This window comes from Anabrus simplex, chromosome 1, assembly GCF_040414725.1.
Source record: "Anabrus simplex isolate iqAnaSimp1 chromosome 1, ASM4041472v1, whole genome shotgun sequence".
In the NCBI taxonomy this organism is placed as follows: Eukaryota; Metazoa; Arthropoda; class Insecta; order Orthoptera; family Tettigoniidae; genus Anabrus; species Anabrus simplex.
The window spans coordinates 74,760,793-74,786,099 of NC_090265.1; the positions used below are offsets into that span (position 1 = coordinate 74,760,793).

At 37.0% G+C, this 25,307-nt stretch overlaps 1 protein-coding gene across 1 annotated transcript in view; it reads right to left on the minus strand.

Moving 5' to 3' along the window:
• Positions 1–717: 717 nt before the first annotated feature.
• LOC136884262 (scavenger receptor class B member 1) overlaps positions 718–25,307 on the minus strand; it is a 67,923-nt gene continuing 43,333 nt past the window's right edge. Inside the window, exons 3-10 of the mRNA XM_067156333.2 lie at positions 25,066–25,226; positions 21,840–21,981; positions 16,303–16,503; positions 14,039–14,281; positions 12,925–13,087; positions 11,190–11,308; positions 8,051–8,176; positions 718–5,583 (exon numbers count right to left, since the gene is read on the minus strand). Coding sequence (XP_067012434.2) covers positions 5,230–5,583; positions 8,051–8,176; positions 11,190–11,308; positions 12,925–13,087; positions 14,039–14,281; positions 16,303–16,503; positions 21,840–21,981; positions 25,066–25,226 — 1,509 coding nt within the window. The 3' untranslated portion in view covers positions 718–5,229. The remainder of the gene's footprint in view (positions 5,584–8,050; positions 8,177–11,189; positions 11,309–12,924; positions 13,088–14,038; positions 14,282–16,302; positions 16,504–21,839; positions 21,982–25,065; positions 25,227–25,307) is intronic.

Here is a 25,307-nt window from a genome sequence, read left to right on the forward strand (position 1 = left end):
TTTATTCCGGCTCTCTCTGCATATTCAACATCATCATCTTATGAAGGTAAAGCTGGAATTGTAAAGGACAAATTGGGGCAAATATTCGTTAATAAATAAAGCGGACCCTATGGCGTAACAGCCCCGAAGGGCCATGGTCTACTAATCATACGCTGCTCAGCCCGAAGTCCTGCATATTATGAGGTGTCGTAGGATCAGCATGACGAATACTCTCGGCCATTATTCTTGGCTTTCTATACCAAGGCCGCCATCTGCCCGTCGGATAGTTCCTCAATTGTGATCACGTACGTGGAATGAACCTCGAACGAACCCTCAGGTCCAGGTAAAAATCCCTGATCTGGCCGGGAATCGAACCTGGGTCCTCCGGGTAGGAGGCAGGCAAGCTAACGCTACACCACGGGACCGGCTAATATTCCTTAACAGGAAGAGGGATTGGGGATTGGAATAATTTACCAAGGGAGATGTTCGATATGTACCCAACTTACTTGAAATCATTTAAGAAACAGGTAGTTATAAAACATTGAAAGGGAATCTGCCACCTGTGTGACACCCCTAAATGCAGATCAATGGTGATTGATTGATTGATTGATTGATTGATTGATTGATTGATTGATTGATTGATTGATTGATTGATTGATTGATTGATTGATTGATTGATTGATTGATTGATTGATTGATTGATTGATTGATTGAAAACAAAACATTAATTATGATAAATAGTATATTTTTCTTATTTCTTTTTTTACATTTTGTATGTTTATATGATTATAACAAAGAGGTTTCAGGATACATATTTTATGTATTAACAAAGTCAATAATCGCATTCAAAATGCTCTCAGAAGTACATACATTAACATCTTTAGTCCGAGAAAATTTGTATTTTACATTGTCTTTGGTCTGCGTTATTTCATTTGTTAATAAGAACCTGATTGAAAAACGAAATATTCACATTGTACAGTGTTATAACAATCATAGAAAAGTTTATTATTCTCTAGTAACTTTGTACAAATGAGGTTATTATTCATATAATTGTGGAAATATTTAAGACATGGCAAGTATGAACAATTATCAGGTAATAAATTTCATTGCATAAAAATTGAACGGCTGTCAGTAAAAGAAATTTAAACATCATACTTTCTCCTTAAATGTCATCATATAAACTTTATTCTCTTTCCAATAACATGAACAATTTTATAAATACAATAAAGGTACATTGCTTCATTCTCCGTGAAAACTTGCGACCATTCTTATTTTGCGTTAACATAACACGAAAAGAAAAAAACAAATTTTGTGCTATCGTATGTGATAATTACTAATGAACATTGAAATTTGAATTGATGTTGATATTGCAAAATAATCATTGGTTGAAAGTTCGGATACAATGAAAATTAACTGATGAATTGGTATCCATTAAAACTGGACTAATAACATATGATATGTTGTTCACTCTTTCCGAAGAAAGAAATATGTACAAAGTTTCCTAGGATTTTGTCGCACCATTCAACAAAATTGAACATAATCTTAAACGCAATCATTTTGACTACACTATCTGGTATTCTACATGTTAAATAAATAGTATAATAGATAGTTATGTCGATGCATGAATGATCAACTAATTGCTCTATTTATGTATGCGTAGCATAGGAACTTGCTTACTCTCCTTCACAATTTTGACTGCGTTTAGTATGGCTGTTGTGAAAGTAAAATTTGCATCTAATTTTCAATCAATTCAACGATGAACTAGATAAGATATAGAGAAACCTGTCAGTTTGTCAAGAACGTTATAAATGAATAAATCTCTGGAGTAAATGATACAATTATATACGTAATATTAACAAATTGGGATACCATGTACACATGAATTATAAATATGAACGCAGTGAAGACTGGATTATCCTGATCTTGAAAATCTACTTTCTTACACAAGCAGCACGATGTAAAAGACTTATCGGACATAGAAATTTGTGACCGATTGTCTTACTGTTTGATGCCTTAACACAGTAATATATGTCAAAATAAAAATTGAAAACTAATTAGAATATTCTAATCAACGAAACTCGCCTCAAGTCTTAGATAAATTTGAAATGGATACATATTCTGTATACCATGGAATATTTCGAATTTTAAATATTTAATTTCCCCTGTAATTTCCTTATCAGCTATTATATGAAAGGAGAAACCTTTAGCTAATTAATAGGCATTGTGAAGCTTAACAGTGTATTTCAACGAGGGTTTAATTTTACCTGTATGTAAAATACTTCTGAAAGTTTTTATTGTAAACGTAGTTGAAATTATTGATAATCTCACTTGATTGTCTTTGAATAAGTGAGAGTTTGATAAATGTTGGAAAACCAGAATTGTGAAGAAATGGAATGAAATAAACAAATTACTTGTACAAGTATTTTCTTAGCAATTTTCACTTGTAATCGTTACTTTTTCTAAAATGCAATTTTCACTCGTAATTCTATTCTTGAAATCAAATTGTAGTACGCCTCTGTGGTTTAGTGGTTAGAGTGATTAGCTGGCACCCCCATAGGCCTGGGTTCGATTCCCGGCTCTGCCAGGAACGAGGGCTGGAACGGGTTTCGCTCAACCTCGGGAGGTCAAATGAGTAGATATGGGTTCGATTACCACCTCAGCCATCCTCGAAGTGGTTTTCCGTGGTTTCCTACTTCTCCTCCAGGTAAATGCCGGATGGTACCTAACTTAAGGCCACGGCTGCTTCCTTTCTTCCTCCTTGTCTACCCTTCTAATCATCCCATCCCCCTACAAGGCTGGTCCCCCTGCCTAGTTATATCCCCAGACCCAAAAATCTCACGATCCTGGACACTGCCGTTGAGGCGGTAGAGATGGGAATCCTTGCTGAGTCCGAAGGAGAAACCGACCCTGGAGGGCTAACAGCTAAAAGTTTCTCCTTTCATATAATAGCTGATAAGGAAATTACAGGGGAAATTAAATATTACATTCCAGTAATCAATATACTCCACATGGAAGCAGAAACGTGGGAGGAAATTATTTATGATTAAAATAACGTGTTCAGTTCTACTACACCAGAACTAGTAGCTTTACCAGTGCTGGAAAATGTAACCTATCTCTATAATTCTTCCAACAGTACCCTACAATACCCATTACACCGTGCAAGCGGCCGTGTGGCTTGATTCATATAGTAATCAGCCTAAATTTGGGAGATAGTGGATTCGAGCCCCAATGTCGGCAGCTCTGAAGATGGTTTTCCGTGGTTTCTCAATTTCACAGTAGGAAAAAGCTGGGGCTGTACCTTAATTAAGGCCACGGTTGATTCCTTCCCATTCCTAGGTCTTTTCTCTCCTATCGTCACAATAAAACCTATTTCTATCGGCGGTGCGACGTAAGAAAAAGTGTAATAAAAGAACATGACTGCGGCGTTGTGGTTGCGGTATTACTTCAACGATTGTGTACTGGTGTACCCAAATTTTCGAATTTTTCGTGGCTAATTGATCATTCACCAACTGAAAATGATAGGGGATTTACATTAAACTCAATATTTCAAACTGAAAACCTTAACTAGATTTAGAACTGTAGCCAGGCAACAGGTTCCCTTATATAATGTTATTAATACAGCCCATGGTGCGAATATATCAACTCCTAGGGATGAATTAAACCCCACATAGTATGCTAATAAGTGATGCCGTAACTTAATTGCAAACTAAACTAATATCCACCATTAATCTTCCATAGCTAAAATATATATTTTCATGATTCTTGATTTAACCCCCAATAATTAACATAGAATTTAAAGTGAAATAAGTAAGATTAAAGAACTATTTTCATGCATAATAAGGCATGTATCTACAGGTATTCATTCCTTTTCATTAAGAAAACTGTTTGAAAAACTGTGAATAAAATATTCTTTGGAAAGCATTGGCTTTGAACTCATCAAAATTTCAAAGAAAATGTTAATTTCTGATTGATAGAAATTAATAATCAAGCACCAAATATTCATTATGTAATGAATATCACATTAAACAATTACTTAGTATGTTTGATGCACAATGATCTATATTGGTAACATCTCAGTTTGTCAAATCTATTCACTATATCGGGGCATTCAACGCGAATGGCATAAGGGTTATATATAGGACGGCACTTAGGTACCTTTACACAGCCCAGAATATAGTTTTCAGAATTCGAACTGCATCTACAAATATAGATTCAAATAAATCACCTCATGAACTATCGTTCAAAAGACATTCAACAGCCATCTCCTTCCCTTGCAAATCAAAGGCTCACTGCTCATCTTAGGATAGTGATATACACAACCCTTTTGTACGATCAATGTTGCAATATTAAAGTTAGCTTTTCCTAACGACTACTTGCAAATATCCTAAAACAGATCCCAGTAGGCCTCGTGTTCTTAGAGTTTCTCCTCTTCAGATAATAAGCTCCATAACAGTACCATGGTATCACGAAACGATGCAAGGGCAAACTCACAAGTGTATAATCCTACCTGAATGATTAATTTTAATCATTTCTATCCATTGTACTCAACCGTTTAAAGAACCACTTTCCAAATATTGTTAAGTCAGATTTTGATGACTCATTCACTATTAAATAATTTTCAACCATCTATTCCTTCTAATTTATATCACTTCTTGATGTAAATATTATTATTATACTTATTCTATCAATTAAATTATTTAGGAAGTATTTATACATATTTTGATTTGTACTAAAATTATATTAACATCTATCATAAAATTTAACAGGATGTATCTTACTCAGTGAGAAGCCAAATTGATTTAGAAATGCTCATCTTAATTTCACTATTATCCACAAATGTTTTGATACTTAATCCACCTCATAGTCAACATACTGAGTCCTCCTCCACGATCGTGATCAGTAGAGAAAAGGGTCCAATTAATGTACAGTATGAGTGAACAGGTCACAATGGTGGGTCTCTCATTAATATGAAGATCCTTGCTCAGTCTTCTAAGAGCAAAGTTCAGTGCTAAGAATTTATGTCTTTCTAATATGGCTACTACTCACTGTTTGGAAAAGTGGTTTCTTTAAATCAACCCTGAGTAACCTTTCAGAAATGATACTTTATGGTATCGAATATGAGCTACGTTAAGCCCTAATGGGCCCAGTCTTATGAAGGATGCAGTAATCCTCCATGATTCATATGAAATATATCCATATGTTGAGGTACAAATGTGTTTCATTAAGATTATTCAGTCTAGCCCTGCATTATCAAACGATATCTACATCAGCGGGAGGACATCTAACGATAGTGTCACGAGGCGATGAGCCTGATCTTGGCATGAGAAGGGAGCTGAAATACATGTCCACCTCTTTGTTCTTTAAGCTGGATTTCCCGTCAGTGTTGATGTACTTCATGTGTTTCTTAGAATAGTTCATATCTCCTTCTATATCCGTATCTCTCCTTTCTTCCCATGTTTTGCAGAATACTCGCATGATGCTGCCGATCAACAGCAGTGGACCGCAGATAAGCGTGACGTAAACCATGGCACTAAAGAATACTGGCGTGATGTTCAGGTATATGTTGAACTTAGTTAGAAGGTCATCAGGTAGCTTCGCCAAACTCTAAAAGGAAGGAAAAGAAAGATAATCATTAAATACTTGCAATGCTTTGGAAACATAATGATTAAAACATTGTTATGGGGATCAAAGTTTCGACCAGACAACATCAAGGACTCTTTGAGTTGTAGCTTCTTCAGTCTGTTTACCCTCATACAATTTCCCGTTCTCCATCTCACTATAATGTTGTGATATGGAGAGCAGAAAATGGTATGAGAGTAAACAGACTTAAGAAGCTGCTGAATGAAAAGTCACGTTATAAGTTTCACCAAAATGAAAAGTCCTCTCAGTTTCAATTACTGTGTTGATGGGCTGATAGAACCTCATAAGGATCGCTAAAAATCCTATCTGTTAAAATAAGGAATGATCTTCACTGGGATTATCACGTTAACGAGGTTTTTAAGAAAGGTTAAAGATCCTTTCACATTGTTGTAAATGTATTTAGGGGTTGTAGTAAGGATGTAAATGGGAGGGCGTATACGTCCCTGGTAAGATGCCATTTAGGGCATGGTTTCAATGTATGGGACAAAAACCGTGGCTACTTAATACGAGGAAATATTAATTTATAGGAGTAATAGGAGCAAGGGATTATAATAATTTATCAAAGGATATGTTCGACAGATTTCCAAGTTCTTCGAAAACATTTAAAGGAAAATAACTGAAGGGGAATCTGAAATCGGGCGACAGCCCTAAATCTTGATGATTGGTTGATTGATTGATTGATTGATTGATTGATTGATTGATTGATTGATTGATTGATTGATTGATTGATTGATTGATTGATTGATTGATTGATTGATTGATTGATTGATTGATTGATTGATTGATTGATTGATTGATTGATTGATTGATTGATTGATTGATTGATTGATTGATTGATTTAGAAGGTAGACCTTTTGCAAGTTTAAGTTGACTAAATATCTTATAGTTATATATCAGCAAATACAAAAGTAACTTTCAAAAATCATGATGATGATGATGATGATGATGATGATGATGATGATGATGATGATGATGCTTGTTGTTTAAAGGGGCCTAACATCGAAGGTCATCGGTCCCTCTTTCAAAAATCATTCATTAGGTATCACTTATGAAACACGTACATAATACAGTATATACAGAGTTGGGAAGTAATTGAGTGAACGTAATCGAATTACTTGTAACGAATACTTGTTTAGTAATTTTTACTCGTAATTTACTTTTTAAAATCAAATGTTAATCCTTACATTCTAGTAATCAGTATAAATCGCATAGAAGCCGAAACAGAAATGGAAAAATGAATTGATGATGAAGCAGTTCTACTACAGCAGAACCAGTAGCTTCAGCAGTATTCGATGAGTTACTTATTTACTTCTTCAGTGCTTCCAAAGAAACCAAACTTATCCTACAATATCCATCAGTACTGTTCTTAACATTAAACACAGATATTCATTTAAGTAACCCTGTAAGACGTCCTTTCAACAATTGCAAACTTGTAATTTCTCCAAAAGAGGCCGAAATTTAACAAATAAGAAATTATTTGAAAGTCACTGACTAAAATATTGTTGTAAAAATATAATTTTGAAAATTCGGAGTCATCATGTTTAGTCCTACTTGGTATGATAGCCATTTAATATATCTCTGTTAAAAATAAAACACTAAATTAAGTACTGTAATATCTTGCAAACTTTGCGATCATGCCAGCCGCATTTGAAAAAGTAAATTCCTTAAGTTTGGCGTTCTGTGACGTAATTATAATTGTACGTTTACTGATTACTTGTTGAAAAAGTAATTTGTAATTGAATAAACACATTTCTCAGGTAACTGTAATTCATCCCAATTAATTTTTTTCATGTCCTCTTCCCAACAGTACCTACATACTTCTTATTGTAGACTGTTATGCCTTTCAACGTTCAGTCTTCAAGCCTCTGTAAATTAATTACGCGTTTCCACAATCCTATCTTTCCAACCTCGCTTAGTTCCAAAAATTCCATCATTAAATATTTCAAAACCCAACTCTAACTATTGTCACCTTGGTTTCCCTCCACCTCTCATACCCTTCATGCCGGACACCATTATTTTTCATCGTAAACTAACCTTCTTCCTCCTCTTCTGCTAGTACTTTTACTAAGTATTCCCACTTCTGCTCTTCACCACCCATCTCCATTTAGAAATTCCACTTCTTCATTCTCTCAGATCTGTTACTATTTCATCTCCTTACATTAGCTTGGGTCTTTTGCATCTTGCTACTCTTCTACGTTTGTAACCCCTGCGGGTATACTCACTTCCCACCCTCTATAATCCTAAAATATCATTCATCCATCTTAGCATTCAAATTTCAGCCTTACTGACCCTTGGAAATTTCCCATACCACAGCACTGTACAATACCACTTGTCATCTTGTACAACATCCCTTTCAATCTGCTGCTAATATTTTCTCGTATGACTTATAAATTTACACTTATTTTGAATGAATAAATAAACTAGTACTTACAATTTCCGTCCACAACATTGGTAGCACCATATGGCTGAACCTTCCAACTCGACTGATGGCAGAGATATCGCCAAATGCCATGTTGATCTGCATTCTGACATCAAGGTTTATGGGCAGTCCAGCCACCTAAAAAAGGATGCAATAATGTCCATGTTAATATAGAAAATAAGAGATGAAAGAAATTCATCAATGAAAATCATTAAAATTTGATGCAGTGATCAACATAAATCATTGCATGAATTATGTGTATTTTGGTTGGATAAATTATTGCATTACTTGTCATTATATACATATTTATTCTCCTTCTTTTGTTATTATAATTAACGATATCATTAAATTTTAATATAATTATTACACATATCCATTTAATTAAATTATTAAGAGCATATTATTCTGCGCTTCAATTGCTACAGAATTCAACAAACGGCGGTGTGTCGGAATTTTATCTTGTAAGATTTCATAAATGAACTAGGAGCCAACCTAACTGAGTTGTTGAATTTACACACTCTAAATTGTTACTGACCTCGGGCGAGATTAAACTTGTTACCACGGGAACTGAAGAACATTCTTCTGAGGTCAACTTAAAACTTACTGTCAAGGGTACATCGATAGAGCTGAGTGACTCAGACGGTAGAGGCGCTGGACTTCTGAACTCAAGATGGCGGGTTCAGTCCCGGCTCAGTCCGGTTGTATTTGAAGGTGCTGATATAGGCCGTCAGTCGTTAGATTCGACGCTATTTAAAAATATCCCAAAGTAGAAAAATTTGGCACCTCGGCGTCTCCGAAAACCGTAAAAGTAGTTAGTGGGACATAAAAAATCATTCTTAATATTCCTTCATCGGGGTGGGGGGGGGGAAGTCGATAATCTCCATGCTCAGCCTCTTAAATATATAATAATGTTACTGGCATTACGACCCTCTAACCACTTCTACCGGTTTCAGAACTACCGAGTTGCCGGAATTTCGGCCCGAATTTCTTTTGTATGCCGGTAAATTAACCAACATGAGGCTGCCGAATTTGAGCACCTTCAAATACCATCGATATGGGCTGTGATCAAACTGTCCCCCATCCCCATGTAGAGCTCTGAAGTTACCGGGCAGGAACTTGTGAAATGACTTAAATGTATAAATAATAATTTATTTTGGATAGTATGGTACGATTCGTAGATTGTTCGCACGTTTTGTTAAAGAGTTCATATTGATCTACGTGAAATATTTTAAAGATGTTATTTACAAATTTTGTGATATATAAGTTGAAATCTTTTTATAGTGGTGGGTTTCAGAGAGGAAAAAATTATAAGCACAGTTCGTGTTTTACATTTCATCACCTGTGGAAACCACTATGAGGTAACATTTCTGTAGAAATAGTGACCCGCAGGGCTTATATTATGAAGAGAAAGAATTCCTTGACTATACTCGCACAGTATTGAATCGTAGATGACAGAACCTTACCAACCAAAGTTCTGAGATAAAATATTTCACATAGTGTCTTAGAAGTGAAGCTTCCACGGTGTGAAGAATTATTTAATTTAATTTCCGGGTTGAACCGTGTTGTACTTGTCTGCACATCACGTACAGTTTGCCGACGTTTCGAATACATTGTAGTATTCTTTGTCTAGGCGACTGAAATACCCCTACTCGATCCGAGGTAATCAGTCTCCCAGGCAGACATTACACTACTAGAGTGGCCCCGATCTTTGCCTTTTATATCCTACATACGACGTGGTCGGATTCTAGTTTCCCTTCGATACCTTTAGAAATATAGTGTCTGACTTCAGTGACGATTTGGCAGTTATTTCCACACACAAAATTAACAGGTAGAGATTGAAACTTGCCATTGAATTTAAAAAAATGTTATTCACCCATTGTGCTGACCCAAGCTGATATTGCTCATTGATGATGAACGTTCCTCTTCGGTGTTCCTTAGCAAGAGATATCCAGCATTATAAATACTGCATATCGTCGTTGCCGGGACGAAACCTCGTATGTGTTAATATTTTTGGAGATATACTGACCCGCAGCACACGCTGTAGTTGCACACGTTCTGAAGAACGGAATAATTGCCTAAATGTTGCAGAATATTTAATTCCTTAATATCATTTCCTATTATTATTATTATTATTATTATTATTATTATTATTATTATTATTATTATTATTATTATTCGATTTTGACCTGGTCTGGACCACAGTAAACAATTGGCTTGCTGGTTAGTCCTTTTTTCCCTTCTCCCACAAATTCTTCATCGTTTCGCTGTGTGGACATTTCATTTTGCTTTTCCTGGAACCCCTTGAATTTTAACTCGAAGCATATTACTATTAAAGATTCCGTTTGGATTGATGCCAACCTTCTTCCTTGTATTTTCTTATTTCTTCTACTCATTTAGCAATTGCTTTTAATTTGATGATGTAGTTGAAGATTTTCTTTGTCAGTCGACTCTTATGTATGGTGTGTGTGATCTTCTCTGTCTGTGTGTATCTTCACTTCTCCTCTTCCTCCATGTACCATCCTTTCTTTTTTTGGGTCCTAATATCTTTCTCAAGATTTTTCTACTTTATTCTCTAACTCAGCCATTTTCCCCTTCCTTATACAGTGTCAGACATTCTGAACTGTAAATCCCTCTGGTTTTATAACCGTGGTATAGTGTCTGATCTTTTTTCTGTAAGATATCGTTCTTTTATTGTATTTATTCTGTACTGATCTATATGCTAACTCCATCTTTATTGCCTTCCATTATTTGCTTCTTTATCAAGCCCATTCGGCTGGATCCATTCACCAAGATATTTAAATTTATCTGACCTCTTGATTTTCCCATACTTTGTGTCCAGATGCTTTTCTTTATTATGTTTGTATTCTATGTACTCTGTCTTTTCATATGAGATTCTGAGTCATGCTTTCTCTGCGATTTCATATTATTATTATTATCATTATCATTATCATTATTATTATTATTATTATTATTATTATTATTATTATTATTATTAGTGTTATGTATTGTTATATACTCCAGTTTTATTTATTCTGTATTTTATTTCACATTTGGACACGCATGTTATATATAAGGAACATTAATGCTTGCAGCACGTTGGCTAGTCATTTCATTGTATTTTGTGTGTTTAAAAGTGTGATAATTTACTTACAGGGTTAATGAGGAATCTCGTCTCGTGCTTCTCTTTGTTTGGGAATGATCCTTCAACATCCTCGACAAGTTTAGGATCTGCCTTGTAGAAATGTGGGTAGGACAGTGCAATCGGGAAACCTGTAAGAAAAAATTAATATTGTTGTTGATATAGTTAAATTTCACAAGGTATAACCGCATTGTACACTCAGCATTATTTAAAAATCATCAATAAAAATTTACATATATTGTTCACCTGCTTAGTACAGTAATTAAATTAAATTTAAATTAAATGACCTGTCAAAACATTATATCTACTAGAAAATACAAACATATAAAACAGTAACACATAAGAATAAAACGAATAAGAAAGATATAATTTAACAGTACACAATAAAAACTAGATTTTGTTTAAAATATAATTTTAATTAGTGGACCCGTGCTGCTTCACAGAATTCTTTATAAATAGGTCAGATAACTCGTCTTGATATGCCCCTCGCAGTCATATTGTTTTGCCTTCCATTTTCAATAGCTTTATGAATATATATTTAATACCAGTAATTTAGTTTATATCACTTCCTTCCATACAATATTCTCTGTACTTCGCCCATTCGGCCTATATGAATCATAACATTTTCAAACGATCATGCCCGAGATAGTGCAATGTACAATTGGCCGTTGCTAAATACGGGTTCGGTTAAGTAGACTACCCAGTGTTTGAAGAGTTTCCCCCTGCACTTTATTAGGAAGTATATACCCTCTGGCTTCACAGGTAGTAAACAAACATGGCTGCATGCAATGACAATACTTTTTTTTTGTTAGGGGCTTTACGTCGCACCGACACAGATAGGTCTTATGGCGACGATGGGATAGGAAAGGCCTAGGAGTTGGAAGGAAGCGGCCGTGGCCTTAATTAAGGTACAGCCCCAGCATTTGCCTGGTGTGAAAATGGGAAACCACGGAAAACCATCTTCAGGGCTGCCGATAGTGGTATTCGAACCTACTATCTCCCGTATGCAAGCTCACAGCCGCGCGCCTCTACGCGCACGGCCAACTCGCCCGGTTATTGACAATACTAAAGATGAAAATCACATTATAACCTATGCCAGAATTGAATGAAAGTGTTAGTCGCTTGGCAATCTGCTAAGTGGAAAATGTACTGCGGGATAGGCTAAACCTTCGCCTACAATTTTTGGAGTGATCATTTTATGATTACTCAAAGTTGACTGAACTTAGAGACCTATCAATGTCTCACGATTTACCGGCAGGTAATTCCGGAGTTAAAAATAGAAAAATGAAGTAAATCGGCCCAGTAGAACGGACGGACGGATTCGCCAAAGCAATTTTTAGTAAACTAATTATATAGATATTTTAAAAAAATGTTTTTATTGCATGCTGCAAAATTTGTTCTTTATTAGTAGATTTATTCTTATGTACTACTGTTTTTATGTATGCCATCTTCCTGTACATGAAGTTGAAGATGAGCTTAACAGAGGTCGAAACATGTACTTAGTTATAAGGCTCAGACTGGCCATTTAATTTAAGTGGTAATATTTCACTCTATTGAACAGGTGAACAATATATATACATATTTATTAAGAATGACTTAAATATATTTATGTTAATTTATCCCACCTAACATTATGTCAAAAACTGCTAGTTATACATGATAATTATTTTCAAACAATAGTTAATTGTTTGATATCAGCTTAAATTCCAATAATGGAAAACTGGAAATCGTTAGTCAAACGACTTACCGTAGTAACAATCAGCAACATCGATGAGACCCTCAGGTAAGCAATGGCCTTCACGACAGAAGCATTTGTTCTCGGGATTATAAAGTCCGTTATCCAGGATTCCTTCTTTCCACGTGTAGTTGTAAACAGTGAAACCATCCATAACGGCTTCTCCAACTTTCTCCTGCAGATAAGAAAATGTAGAATATGAATACCCATGATACTTGAGTGTTTTAATGAGTTGGGGACATAACAGTCTCGGCTAATTGTTTGACGAGAAATTTACGTTAGTGTGAAATTTAAAAAGTTATCTTGTGCTCTATAATTTTTTGTTTTGGATTAGGAAAGTTATATTTGGAGGGAGAGGAGATTAAACACTGCAAAAGAATAAGCAAGCAACCTGTCATGTACATTTTCTTTCTAAATCAAGTTTCGTCTTGGGAGATAGAGTTTGAGCCTGCCTACTACAATCTGTTGACAAAGTAAGGATACAGATTGGTTCTAACACATGAGATTAAAGCATTTCACAAGCAGAGAAGTCGTGGCTACGGCTGATCCGAGAATCTACAACTCTGCATTACGACCGGCCAATCGCGCAGGGGACCAGTGGTTACGGTTCTACCGTGGCTCTACACCTATGCATTCGGAGACGGAGAGGGGCTGATCCACACTGTCGATTGTCCTGAATGGTTTTCCATTGGATTTCATTCTCCTGCATTAAGGCGAACATTAGGACAGGTACTATTATAGGCCAGGGCCGCTTCCCCCCTCCCCTATATCTCCGCATCACCATCACTATTAAAAATTAACCTGGGTAGTGAGTTAGATTCATAACTTACCAAGTGAAATGTCTTTGAAATATCAGAAACATTGGTATTCGAACTGAGATTCTTTTAACTTCAAAACTCTTTCAATGGGACTAAAATTTACAACACAGGGAAACGTTGCAATGTACGTCTAAGGCATCATTCAATGCAGTAGCCATCATTGGTTAGCGAGCTTGCCTGTTGGAGTCTGTGATATTGTTGTCAATGTTTGGGGAAAATGGGAGGATATTGTTGAAATAATGTTATACATAACACCATCAGGTAAACGGAAATGAACGATAAATACGGATTCAGATATATTTACTCACCATAGGCATGGTTCTGCAAAGCGACTTGCGGAACATGGTGATATTGTCATCAGGCTGGATGAGAGACGGAAACTTGGTAGCATCACTAGCACCATCCACGGAACTAACTCTTGAACACTCCTCCCGATTTCTGTACCAGTGGGGTAGGTGCTTGGAGCCGCGGTACGTCTCGAACAGTCCACTCTTTCTCACGTCGGTTTCACCAGTATAAACTGTGCTTGTATCGCCATTAAAGTCGTACATCTAGAAACATAATTCCACAGTCGTAATTGCACCACGATCCATAAATACATGATTAAGAAAGAATTTTCTTTCTATACACTGAAGTCAATGTGAAAACAGATTAAATAATATCAATTTATTTTTTAGTTTATATTGTACATAGCATATCGACGGCTTACTTCTAAAACCCCGTATGTCCCGATGCTCTTCCTACACATTATTTTCCTTAAGGCTGGCCACGCCTCGCGGCCACATATGGATATGCAGTCCATCAGAACAATTTTCATTGTGTTCAGTTTCCTATGCTGACGTGTAAAGGAAAATGGACCTTACCATACCGTATAGTAGGGATGTTGTTTGCATCACGTATTTACGCACTCCTACAGTATAATGCATTTAAGGTTCAATTTCCTTTACACCTTAGCGTAGGAAAATGAACACAAGAAAAATTGTTCTGATGGGCTGCATATCCATATGTGGCTGGGAGGCGTGACCAGTTTTAAGGGAAATAATGGTAGAAAGACCATTGCGAGATACGAGGTTTTAGAAGTAAGCCGTCGATATGAATACACGCCAATTAAAAAGCAAACTAATAGGAGACATAGTTAATGAGCATTACCAGTGATATTGCAGACAAATGTATCCATTTTACTTAGGTGTGGTATAGTTCTTTCATTTTCCTAATTACCGACCGGCGACTCAAACGATGAGCTGTATAACCCCCAACAGTAACTAGATTTATGACTGTCTACAGTTGCCTTTGTTGTATCCAATAGCAGTTAGATCTTGATCAATATCATGGTTATTTTGTCAGTGACAGTTCCACGTGGAGTACTTCAAAAGCGTGCCGGTCCTGAAGCCGGCTCGCTTGTCAGGTCTCCAGGTTTGCACAGCTGCACACAGTTTTGTCCAGTCCCGCTGCTCGTACTGAGAGTCTAAATGGATAAAACCGAGATTTGCAAACGCTGTGCCTCGAGTTGGGGAATTCATCGTACTCCGCGAACAAAGAATGTAAACACAGCCGGCCACCTAGGCTTCAAAAGCATGCCGGTCGTTAACGAGGACATTGTAAGAACTGTACAGAAGATGGTGAGGGGCGGGGGGTTAATCATTACCGCATACAGGTTGAACAATATTTTTATAATGACAAACGCTGGGAGAGGGCTCGGGACACTCAAATTTATTTATTTATTTATTTATTTATTTATTTATTTATTTATTTATTTATTTATTTATTTATTTATTTATTTATTTATTTATTTATTTATTTATTTATTTTACAAATGTTGTATGTGCCTGTGAGGCATTATTTGACGAGGTCAGCCGATCCTCATGTAATATACCATTACAATCTTAGTCGCAGGGCCACTTAACACACACGATTAACACCATCTCAAGATTCACCAATACTCCGCAAGTCTTACAAAATACAAAACAACGTTCGCACGAAACAGTCATGGCAAATGGGGTCTGAAAATGCATCTATTGACCTGTATGCAAAAATCAGATATGGCCGATACATTAGGATTGGGTGACCTCACCAAACAACGTCTCAGAGACGCATACGATATTCACAAAATAAATATTTGTTTGAATGTCCCGTGCAGCCTCCCAGCAATTATCTGTATAAGTTTTATCCATCCTTTATATACTAGAAACAAATTTGAACAAACATTATGCATGATAAAACATGTCATGTTTATTTCCAAACATAAATGCAGGAACATGGGGAATTGCACACTAAATCAGAAACTTTGATCTAGTTTTTCATGTCACTTACGGCTTTAAGAACGGATATGTTCTTCACTTTGTGTCCATTCTCAGCTTTTTGTTCTTTTGTTTCCAACCAAGAGTACTTTACTGAAAGAACATTCTTCGGATATGATTTTATAAAAGTATTTAGAGACCGTCAGTACATGATCTGTTCAAACTTTACGCTATTCAGAACCTCAATCAAATCTTGAAAATGGTTTCAAAGAATGCCTTCATAGTAAACTATATTATATTTATGTAAGTGACTGTACGTCGTTTGAGGAACTTACCCTTGCAATGAGTCCAATTTTGTCGAAGAAGATCCAACTGGGAAGCACGGTATTTCCTAGTGTGGTGAGAGCAGTCTCGTAACCAAACATGAACTCTTTGGCTGTCATCTCAACCAAGGGATGCGAGTCAGTCTGTCTAATTAGTAAGTTCATCCCCAGTCGAGTGAAGTAAGATTTATCCTTCACCACGCTTGCGATGCTCTGTGGAGAGAAATATAAATTAAACATTAAAAAACATACTGTAGTTTAGAATGAAAACAAAACATCTAGAAAATGCATATTATTGAGAACTAAAATCTCTGTATGAGGAAATTAAATATTCCAGAGTTTTGAAATATGTTATCAACTTGGAGTGACGCTGAACAAAATCTGAAATGATATCAAGTTAAGGAAATGAAAATGTTTACAAAACACTTCTTGAGGACCATTCATCCATCAGGCCGATATAGAAATAGGAGTTCAAACTTTCCTTGACCTATCTGTCTCATCCTTGGCTTTGGCGTATGAAATTGACTGAGGTATGAGCGATCCTAATAATGCCGTTCCTTATGCAGTAATTCCCTGCTATGAATGGTGTGAAAATGTTGCTCACAGGGTCGGTTGGTGCATGCATTTCTGTGGGCTTGGCAGACTGAGATCAAATAGAAACTTCTGGCGCAATGAAGAAAGCAACAGGAAACTACCTCACTCCTCATTTCCCATGTACACCTCTTCAGTGACGCCAGAGTCACCTGTTACAGCTGATGGCAGAGCTGTTGGGGTCCAAACCAGCCCCCGGGCTGAATATTCTACATACATGGAACAGGGTCTTCTTCTAGTCCTAAGTCCCTTACAGTGAAATACAGATATTACCGTATTCTGATTGCTTCCTGGTTCTCTCCCTCATTTTTTTTTTTTTTTTGGTCTCTATGTTCGAGTACTTGGATGCCTTCAGTAGAATTTCAATCAGTGTTCCTTAATTAAATGTCCATGTTGCCGAGGTTTAAGGTTTCCAGTCTCTGACTCTCAAACCATTCTCAAACGATTAAAGAACAGTGTAACAAATCGAATCCGGGTGATCAAGCAGGAAACTATCCCGGTGTGGTTTTCATCACGGATGTGAATGAAACTCCTGCCCTCATACCGAGGTGGTGCAGCTCATTTCAGGCACACCCCCAATGGAGGTGAACTGCATGTAGCACATACCAGCCCTCCTGCCATTCTTAAATTTCTGGCAGTACCGGGAATCGAAGCCGGGCCCCCGAGGACGGCAGCTAATCTGACTAATCGTTACGCTATAGAGGCGGACACGGATGTGAGTAATTTATTATGATCGCATTTACAAACAGAGATATTATTTTAACACAGATTATTCGATAGACATCCTCAGAATCAGGTGATTTACGCATCTCAAATCGATAACGATGACGAGGACATGATATTATGAATGCTCTAACTTTTCCACTTGGCACTAATTAAATCTGACAAAACCTTGTTGGTTGAATGAAATAATATATTTCACGTAAGGGGCAATGTATGAATAATAATTTGTTATCGAGTGAGTTTTCTTCGTGGCTCAAGCCGTATAGTTGCTAGCTTGCATTCGGTGGATAGTGGATTTGAACCCCACTCTCAGAAGCCCTACGGTCACTTTATTCCCAGTTCAAACCCTGGCCTATGGCATCGTCTCCGAAAGACCTGTATGTGCCGGTGCGATGTTAAGCCACTTTTTCAAAAAGAAAATTTTATTGTATAGTCTGTAAATTCAGAAGATGTGAATTTTATTCAAAACCTACTGAATTGTCTCTGCCGGCTCGATGACTCAAGTGCCATTCAGCGTGTGATCCTCGTGCGGGTTTTTTTACCTGTATTTCCCAAAAGAGACTTTATTTTTTGGGTGTAAAATAAGAATAAGAAGAGGTTAGACCAAGGACTCTTCAACTAGTCCATCGTCTCGTGATTACTGCTCACGTGTAGACCAGAAGTGCGAGAACATTACTTAAATGAGGAACCGGTTCTAATAAAAGAGGAAAGGTTAGTGACGACTGGCATAATTTATATTGTGGAACTCTGGCGTGTGAGTGCACTTAAACGTGAATGTGGCTAAGTTGTCTGAGAGTCGACCCATAAACTCCTACTGTCCAGTCACTGGACCACGAATAAACGTCGACTAATAAGGAGAGCCTGCTGCCTCTCACCTTGAAGATCACAGCAGGAAGTCTCCAAAACGTTACAGGCAAATAAATGACTTTTACCGTAAACGCAGACTAATCACTGCCACTATGCTGCCCTCTTCACCAAATTCACTTTTCATACCTTTCTATTAACAGGTTTCGTAATGCTGATTTTGCCATTTCATCCTAACACAAGATGTAAAGTGATTCTTCACATTTTTTCACCATGGACGATGTGGAGGTTAAGGCTCCAAACATTATTGATCTCATACGTAGATGAGTAATATGTTGACAGAAGTGGCCTCGACCACCTTTTAATACATTTTTTCATACTGTAGTCATTCGTACGAACAGACGACATGAAAACCAAATATCAGGGTCACAGGTTTCTTATGACTACAGCCACGGTTCGAATCCCTACCAATTAGTGTGAGAGTTTTGAAACAGAAAATCTGTGTTACAGATTTCACGGAAAACTGGAGGTCCTATGCCTTCGACCACATCATAACAGTCACATAATACAGTAAGCTACCTTGACTGATTTTCCCTTGTACGCCTTTATTTGTACACTTTATGAAATCTGACAGAGGCCACTGAAAACCAGGGACATGGTCTAATTCTCTGCCACTATCAACGATCGAAACACGTCATTTCCAGGTGAGGAGCTCAGTGGGGTACAATTTAGCAAAGGAATCATGCAGTTTGGCGTGTTTAATGAGATACTAGTTAGAACGTGACTTAGGTTTAGGGCTGCTAATCCGAGGCAGAAACGGCACGTATGGCTCACTCTGAAGAGCATGGGTTTGATTCAAGAAATTTAGAGATGAAACTTCCATCTCTGATGAGGCACATCATCCTGATATTCATTCAGTCTGCAGCAGAAATGAGAAGTTCATAAAAGAATGGTAAATATGTAAGACTTTGTATCATTCACAAAACTTGATTGCCCTCCATTCAAGTGATATTTTAGTGCACAGTAAAGGGAAGGAATTAAGGTCTGAAAATGCTTAGTCCATTTAAACGGATTGCAAAAAAGTGTAATTCCATAATTGCTTTGCTTAGATTAAGCTTGGAAAATTGATCGCAGGGAGTGAGATCCCAATCAAGTGAATGTGCTACCCATCTGCTTAAAGGCCAACAGCAGCGGAGGGAAAGCAAGTAGGAAGAGACTAAGCAAAAACGTACCTCAAGTTCACCGTTAACTGTTACAGTATAAATGGAAGCATCGAGTTTTACGAGACTATTTGTTATACGCTGTCACCACAGCACTCACAGACTGAATCGGAATATGTACCACACGATTGTGGATCCTAGTTCTAAAGATCTCACTTGTATGTATCAGCATTCGAACCACGGTGACGTTGCCAAAATTTACTTCAATGGGCGTTGCCGGACAGGATCGAAATGTAGTTAGGTATAAGGATGCATTCCTTGTATTGTCCTCTCCAACATTCTATCCTTGAGTCATAGAAAGGAAGTGGGAACTTCCTTACGCATGCTACAGATGATGTAGTTCAATGAGACTGGACCAATGGGACGCTGGACCCTCAGGTGATGCCACTGCGTGCACGCACTTGAGACTTCAGGGTTAAGTGAGCACATATAGTCTTGATCTACTTCTGTGAGAAACTGGGTCACCATGTCACGCCTTACTGTCATTCATGAATCTGTATAGCCGGTGGTTTACTTGAAAATGCTTCCGCATTATGGCAAGATTTAGTATTTTCAAGTACAGCAGAAAAAATAACAACATTTTTGTTCCTTGGATTAAATACGGTTTTGTCTAAGCTTGTACTGAAAGTGAAATAGGCCTTTCCTTTCTTCAGTGTACAGTATTTCGTCCCTTGTCAGCTCAGTTTTCCTAACATTTCTCTAATATTTACTAAACTAAACTTGGCAGAGAAGAACTAAGTTCTAAATTTCGTTGAACACCATTCTGATTAGGGGCTGCCTGCTCGGTTCGCCCGGAAGGACGTGGGTTCGAATCCCCGTCAGGAAGTCGTAAAATTTAAGAAACGAGATTTCCACTTCCGGAGGTGCACATGGCCCTGAGGTTCACTCAGCCTACACCAAAAATGAGCACAATGTTAATTCCTGGGTGCAAAGGCGGCCGGGCGTAGAGCTAACCACTCTACCCCATCAAGTGCTGAGGTTACGGATAGTGGAAGCCTTTACATTCCACCCCTCCAAGGGCCTTCATGGCCTGTACGAAGATGAGTTTGATTTGCTTTTTGCTTTGCTTACCATTATTATTATTTTCTTTATATCTTGTGGCCTGGGAGTTAACTGGTTTTCTTTTCATGTTTTCATGTGAGATGAATTGATTCGTATTATGTGCCTTTCTACTTGGATACTTGGATTTAGAGCAGCAAGTGCTGAATGAGAACCACTGAAGATGAACGCTGAAATAACCACGAATTCAGGTAAAACCTCATTCTCAGCTGTTGTCATCGTCTGAATTAAACTTCCGAGTTGTTTATCATGAATGATATTATCTGTACATCGATCACTAGTGTCATATGATAATTATATATAAACATGGTAATATTACATTGCTTTTTCTAATCATGTCTTTAATGAAAGAACAAATTAAGTCAAAATGTGTTTCGGTTAAAATGTCCACACAAGGTTACGTTTTACTTCTAAATCTTTGTTTATAATGTGATCAATTTATTTTGAAAATAAATGTCGTGTTTTTGCATCTTTTAAGTATATCTATACACATCCACAGTAAACGTCTTGTAGACCTAGCATAGCTGCCACATACCTGTAAGTAACGGCTACTATATCTAGCTTGTGCAAGAATTATAAATTATGCTTTGGACTTCGGACAAGGTCCATATAACCACGTGAAAACATATTGAGGAACCGTCTGGAGAGAAAGACTGGTCATAAAAGCCAAGCAACCCTTCTGAGGCTTTTGAAACACTGTCATCCTGCCACAGAACGTGTTGTAAGAGCTTCAGATACCACCAGTTAAAGAACGATTTTATTTGAATCTTATTAGAGTTTACTCATTGATTCTCTAAGTCAGCCACCTGCATTCGTTGTATTCCAAATTGCGCCAACGGATCACACAATAAACATTTGTAGTCCAACACTTTTAACAGCAGAAAGAATGCATAGGCAGACAGGAAATCATCCTATATTTTATGATAGCAGAAAGGAACGGCTAATAAAAATAGACAATTTCCGTTTGTTTATTCATAAAAGACAGATTGATGAGCCTGCTGACTTAAATTTCTAAATCCTTAGTCTGAATAATCTATCAAGATGGGGATGACATGTTCTAGAAACTCTCTTTCTTCTTTCTGGACAGAACAGAGACCAATGTTGATTTATTACACTTTAGGAAATTCCACTGTAATATAATAGGGAACTCACCAACAGTGCAATATTGGGAAGAATGAGCAGATCTTCCTCAGTACCATTGCTTAACTCTGGCGCCCAAACTAAAGGATGCTTCGGAATAGAATTTAGTGTCCCATTGTCATTGAAGGTTACATTAGCATGTTCCAGATTCTCTCTGAAACAGAAAACAGTTTATGTTGAAGGCCGGAGTACATCTATTATTTTAATGAAGATGCTTACACATAGAATATTAGTAGGATATTGTGGAAAGAAACAATAAAGAATTAGGAATATTAAATGGGTATATCATGCACAGAACGACAACAACTATTACCTGACATCATTTTTGTTACAAAGACTGATAAATCCCATTAGAGCTCCTCTTTGAGGTAATATTGTAGTTATTTATGCCGTTATGTTTAAGACATGCTCAGTAGTGTATAACTTGAATATACCTGGTAGAGTATAGATGGTGTTAATTCAGCATGGAATAATGGCAGACCTTTGATCATTAGTCCCACATAACTATGTAAATCTAATTATCTCTGTAATGGTGGTGATGGTGAATCATATAATTATTGCTTTTCAGTCTGCCCGTAATACCCTGCAGTTGCGTCTCTAGCTATATTGGGTCTGTTGTTGGAATAGGTAAACCATAACTTAACTGGAAATATTGTGGTAAAATATTCACTCGGAACAACCTATTTTAAGAACGACAAATGATATATCTTTTATAATTTTGAAACTAAGAGCATCGATTTAAGTTATTTATTGCTTAGAAGTGACATTCAATAACTGTATTGTTTGCTGAATTTTAAAAAATTAAAATTTTATGGTGATTTCATATTTACTAATCCTGTTGCATAGCGTATAGGTTCCCGATGCAGCTAGGGCTGTACCTTAATTAAGGACACGGTCGCTTCCTTCCCAGTCCTTGTCCTATCCTATTAATCGTCACCATAATACCCATCTGTATGGGTGTGTTTTAAAAGAAACAAGAAAAAAGAAGGAATTTATATATTTGATATTCAAGTAGAAAATGATGTTCAAATTTCAATTAATTAAAAACACATCTTAGATTTCACGAAATTTTAGTAACATTTGTACTTTAAAATATAATGGCACATTGGCACATATTTTGTGTGTTCTCAATTCCCCACTCAAAAACTCTCATTCACATCCTCCTTAATGCTATTTCTTCAAATATGAAACTTGATCTTTCCTTCTATTACGCTACCTTAATTTTACTACCTCTCGTACGTCCCACTGTATTTCTTCTTATATTCTACATATTAGTACATAATTAAATAAAATTATACAGCACTTAAAACCAGAGCTAAAACGTCCAGTGAGAATACGTACGCAAGGACTTGAATCGTATGGCCACCCATAAATTGGGAAGCAATTAAGTAAACATATAAATGTATATCATATAGGACAACGATCATTGTGTTGGCGCACCGTTTTGTAGCTCAATAATAAAAAGTTTTAGGTAGGATATGCAACATTTAAAATGTGAATCTCTTCAGGAAGGAAAAATTGTCTAAAATGGAATAATAAGCTCCAATTCTATATACAGTATTTACATATAATGCATTCATTCATATCTGTGTACGGATCAAACACGATTCTTTCAGAACTTCAGGGAGGACATCTCTGGTATTGGTAACCTTTAAATCATTTTTGGTGCATACCTGACTAATGTTTGGGCAGACTAGCAGATGTTCCTGATTCTGAGTGTATCCACACTCATAAAAGATGCCTCCCGATTCACGATGGAGTCTTTATTTCATTGCGTTATCCTCGCATCTGGATATACCAACAGCTAAATGGAGAGACGTCCAGGTGGTGGGCGGCAAGTCACAACCAGGAGGCAGTTTGTCCTTTAACTGAAGCAGTGGCAGATGTAGTTTCTCCTTCCACCTTGCAAGCTTTGCATTTTCTGGAGAGCAATACAATATATAGTTCTTTTGAGGAACCTGTTACGTGACCGAAGTCTATGAGAAGCAGATTTTTGTCCATAATGTGGGTGACGAGCGTCGATTTGCTGTTTCGTTCTTTCTACATTAGCAGCCACATACCTACGGATGTGAGCTGGAGCTATGCGTAATATTAAACAGAGTTCGCTTGTTGTAGCAGGTGGCAGGTATCCAGTTAAAAATCTGGGTCTTTCGTTGGGGCCGTATCTATTAGTTGTGTACAACAAGATACATTCCACACAGGCGCTGGGTATTCTCCCTCTGAATATCACAGTCCCAGAGCAAATGTCCTGAGAGGAGGTGGCTGAGCACATCATCCAGTACATACTATCATACTAACAATGTGTGCATCGTTTGCTTTACCTTGTAACAGTGGACAGTGAGAGTTTTTCTATTGAACTATGCAGAAACGTTTCATTGCACCACTATATATTCAGTTTCCTATTAGCTTCCTTATTGCGTAAATTAAAGGCGTTTGAGTTTTGGAAGCGATTGTTCCAGGGGATTTCTGTCGTAGTACAGTGCAAGTTTGAGGCCATTTTCAAATTTATCTTCTACTTCCTTGAAAACCTTCTCTAAACTGCTAGAGAGTATCATCGGCGTATATGAAGGGCTGTATGAATTCCAGTATGAGATGGTCGGTAATACAAATTTTATAAATCTAAGTGCTAACACAGCTCCTTGTGGGGCCCATTCTTCCTTGTCCTCCAACTGCTGTTCTTGCCTTGATGAGTAACAAAGGAACACCTGCTCTGAAGAAAGTTCTGAATAAGTTGGTAGTCCTTAATTAGTTGATAAATCTCTGCAAGAGCAATCGATGTTCTACAATGTCATAAGGTGCATAATATTTTTATAACCCATGTTTCACCTCTTCACCGATATCAAATCATATCGTGGATCTGTGTTATAGGGTATGTTTACTGATCTCCAAGAATCTTAGTACCAGTACGTACAATTAAGAAGATACATAATGTGTTACGTCTCATCCATCATCGTCTGTGCCTCAAAATTTACAGTGATAATTATCCTTCCCTTTTAATACTCAAATAAAAACGGAAGTTTTTTTCAGAATTTTAAAAGTTATTTATTGAGGGAGGAACACATTAAATGAAATCCTTATGGAATACCTGATATTGACACAAAGGCTAACACTGATAACCATATGTGAAATGAGTTAATTCCTAGCAATACCCTACTTAACAAATTATTGCCCATATCACACCATAGCATCCAGGGCCATGATATGCCCAAATGAAAGAAAAAGGTGAAGGAATTCTTACCTGTACACGTACGGCCCCACTTCTTGAACTTTCAGCTTTTCCTTTCCACTGAGGAACTCATCCTTGTTAGTGATGTTAAAGAGGTACACTCTCAATACAAGGTCCGCAGAAGGTTTCCTCCAGATCTCGTACGTTTCTCCTCCATCAGACAGCGTGAGTTTCTGGAATATAGAATGTTATATTTCTCAAACACATTCCTTCATTTCATAACAAGTGGGTAAATTTAAATTCATGAAACTTCG